Raw genomic sequence first — 1,568 nt, forward strand, 5'->3', positions numbered from 1 at the left:
CGTTTACGGCGAGGTGCCCAGCGCCGATACGGTCGTCGCCCTCAGCGCTATTGACGTCTGGGCGCTGAACGTCTATCGCTACGACGACTTTGGCGACCTGTTCGCCGTCTGGGCCGAACGGACCCCTTCCGCCGACAAGCCCATGTTCCTTGGCGAGTGGGGAGCGGACGCGTACAACTCGAATGGCAACGACGGCGCCGGAGCCGAGGACCAGCCCTCCCAGGCCGCGGCGACTACCACGCTCGGCGACCAGATCATCGCCAACCTGGTCCCGAACAACGGCGGCGGCGGCGGCGGAGTATGCTTCGGCGGCGCGCTCTTCGAGTGGGCGGATGAGTGGTGGAAGGCGGGCAACGAGTGGCAGCACGACGTTGGCGGCACCGCTCCAGGCGGCGGCCCGTACCCCGACCGCACCTTCAACGAGGAGTGGTGGGGGCTAGTGGACGTTGAGCGCACTCCAAGGCTCGCCTACGCAGCCTACCGCGACCTCGTGTTCGGGAGCAGTGCTGAGGCCGGCGCGCCTGCGCCGGCTGTGTCGCCACCGCCGTCACCGCCACCGCCACCGTCTCCTCCGCCGCCGTCACCGTCTCCACTGTCGCCGCCCCCACCCTCGCCCCTCGCCCTCTGCGGGACCAGCTCCTGCACCGCGGCGGTCTGGGGACGCATGGCCGGCGACTACGCCTGCGGCGAGCGCATCCTCTGGCTGCAGTCGCCAGCGGGAGGCTCCTTGAGCGAGGCCGCTTCCTGCCGGCAGGTGGCGGGCATGGAGTACGCGGCCGAGTGCGGCGCGTGCAGCCCGTGAAGCGCGGTTGGGGGAGCTAGGGACGGGGTGCTTGGAGGAGAGACGCCTTTGCCAGTGCAGGTGCGCTGCTGCCGAGGCGGCGGCCGCCGCAGCAGCATCGAGCCGGACGACGCGGCGCGCACTAATGCGTGCCACCGTATCCAACAGAGAACAGTACGTGTACGTGTAGTATGTGCATACCCCGAGCGCGGATGTGCGGCTCGTTGTGCGAGTATATGGGACACGATGTCTCAAATATGAGAGGTTTTGACTCCTACCGGCTCCTGACGCTATCCCTGGCAGCTCTAATGACCAGGATCAGTAGTGCTATGATAGAGGGTGCCCATACTAGCGCAGGAGCTGCCACACTCGCCCGGACCGGCTCCCTCTGGGGCCGGTTCCGCAGCCCGTGAGAGCCGACAGCGGGGCCGTGCCGCGGGTGCCTACTGCCGAGTGCCACAAACACTGCGCCGTCCCGCCATCACCTACAGGCTGTCTTGTGTGATGGTTGGGATGTCCAAACGCCACCATCTTGGCTCTTGCGACCTCAAACCCGCGAGCTGTATGGGTGGTCCTGACGTCGACAGACGCCCGATAACCACGGTGAAGCTGAGCCGGAACGAGTCGACAAGTCTCGTCTGAGCCCGTGGCGGTCGCCGGCTGAGTCGCTGTGCACGGGCCGGTACCTCAGGCGTCACCTCCTCAGCCTCAGGTCTCACACTCCACCACCTCCGCCAGGACGCCGTCGGTGGCACGCTCGGCGGCGAGTTTGTGGCAGCCCCACAGC

The 1,568-nt window shown here is 67.5% G+C and overlaps 1 protein-coding gene across 1 annotated transcript; it reads left to right on the plus strand.

Moving 5' to 3' along the window:
• Positions 1-45: 45 nt before the first annotated feature.
• EMIHUDRAFT_124492 (hypothetical protein) lies at positions 46-802 on the plus strand (the record flags this gene model as incomplete). Its single annotated transcript, XM_005765601.1, has 1 exon — positions 46-802. A coding segment is annotated over one exon (757 nt), but the record flags the coding sequence as incomplete, so codon positions are not given.
• Between the last annotated feature and the right edge of the window lie 766 nt (positions 803-1,568).

This window comes from Emiliania huxleyi (assembly GCF_000372725.1).
Source record: "Emiliania huxleyi CCMP1516 unplaced genomic scaffold EMIHUscaffold_5483, whole genome shotgun sequence".
NCBI lineage: Eukaryota > Haptophyta > Isochrysidales > Noelaerhabdaceae > Emiliania > Emiliania huxleyi.